At 68.3% G+C, this 1032-nt stretch overlaps 1 protein-coding gene across 1 annotated transcript in view; it reads right to left on the bottom strand.

Moving 5' to 3' along the window:
* Window positions 1-403: 403 nt before the first annotated feature.
* The window catches only part of LOC139024455 (protein SPT2 homolog), a 7857-nt gene continuing 7228 nt past the window's right edge, over window positions 404-1032 (bottom strand). The window contains exon 4 of the mRNA XM_070439260.1: window positions 404-917. Coding sequence (XP_070295361.1) covers window positions 404-917 — 514 coding nt within the window. The remainder of the gene's footprint in view (window positions 918-1032) is intronic.

The raw sequence follows: 1032 nt of genomic DNA, 5'->3' as shown, positions 1-1032 counted from the left end.
GGGGGGGTGATTAGTGTCGGTGGCGGCTCCGGTGTAGGTCATAGCCCCCGCCCAGAACCCGGATCCGGCCATCGCGCCGGGCTTAACGCCGTGCCTGGACTGGGCACCGGCGCAGAGGAGGGCTCCGGCCCTGGAACTGGATTGGACACCGTTCCTGGACTGGGCACCGGCACAGAGGAAGGTTCCTGCCCTGGAGTGGAACTGGACACCGTGCCTGGACTGGGCATTGGCGCTGAGGAAGGCTCCGGCCATGGTGCTGGACTGGATGCCGTGACTGGACTCTGCACCGGCACAGAGGAAAGCTCCTGCCCTTGAGCAGGACTGGACGCCTTGCCTGGACTGGAGGAGCAACCAGCGCCGAGGAAGAGTCGACCTTGAAGCGAGACTGGACACTGTGCCTGGACTACACATCGGCGCAGAGAGGCTCCGGCCATTGAGCTGAACTGGACGCCGTGCCTGGAAGCTCTGGACCGTTGCCCATCGCGTGGAGGTTCCGGACCGTGGACCGTCGCAGGAGGTTCCGGACCATGGTCCATGAGGAGGTTCCGGACCGTGGACCCTCGCAGGAGGTTCCGTACCGTGGACCCTCGCAGGAGGTTCCGGACCGTGGACCCTCGCAGGAGTTCAGGACCGTGGACTGTCGCAGGAGTTCGGAGGGGAACCGTGCGCGGCAGCTCCGGACCGGGAACGTCCGCCGCAGGTGTCCGGACCTAACCGTCGGCGGAAGCTCCGGACCGGAACCGTAGCCGGAAGCTCCGGACCGGAACGTCGCCGGAAGCTCCGACCGGGAACCGTCGCCGGAAGCTCCGGACGCGGAACCGTGCGCGGAAGCTCCGAACTGGGAACCGTCGCCGGAAGCCCCGGGCTGGGAACCGTCGCCGGACGCCCCGGGCTGGAACCGTCGCCGGACGCCCGGGCTGGGAACCGTCGCCGACGCGGGGACCGTCCGGCGCCGGCTGAACCGTCGCTGAAGCTCTGGACTGTGAACCGTCGCCGGAAGCTCTGGGCTGTGAACCGTCGCCGAAGCTCTGG

This window comes from Salvelinus sp. IW2-2015, unplaced genomic scaffold (assembly GCF_002910315.2).
Source record: "Salvelinus sp. IW2-2015 unplaced genomic scaffold, ASM291031v2 Un_scaffold1523, whole genome shotgun sequence".
Taxonomy (NCBI): domain Eukaryota; kingdom Metazoa; phylum Chordata; class Actinopteri; order Salmoniformes; family Salmonidae; genus Salvelinus; species Salvelinus sp. IW2-2015.
Note: the sequence above shows the minus strand (reverse complement) of the source record. Positions and strands in the feature narration are given on the sequence as shown.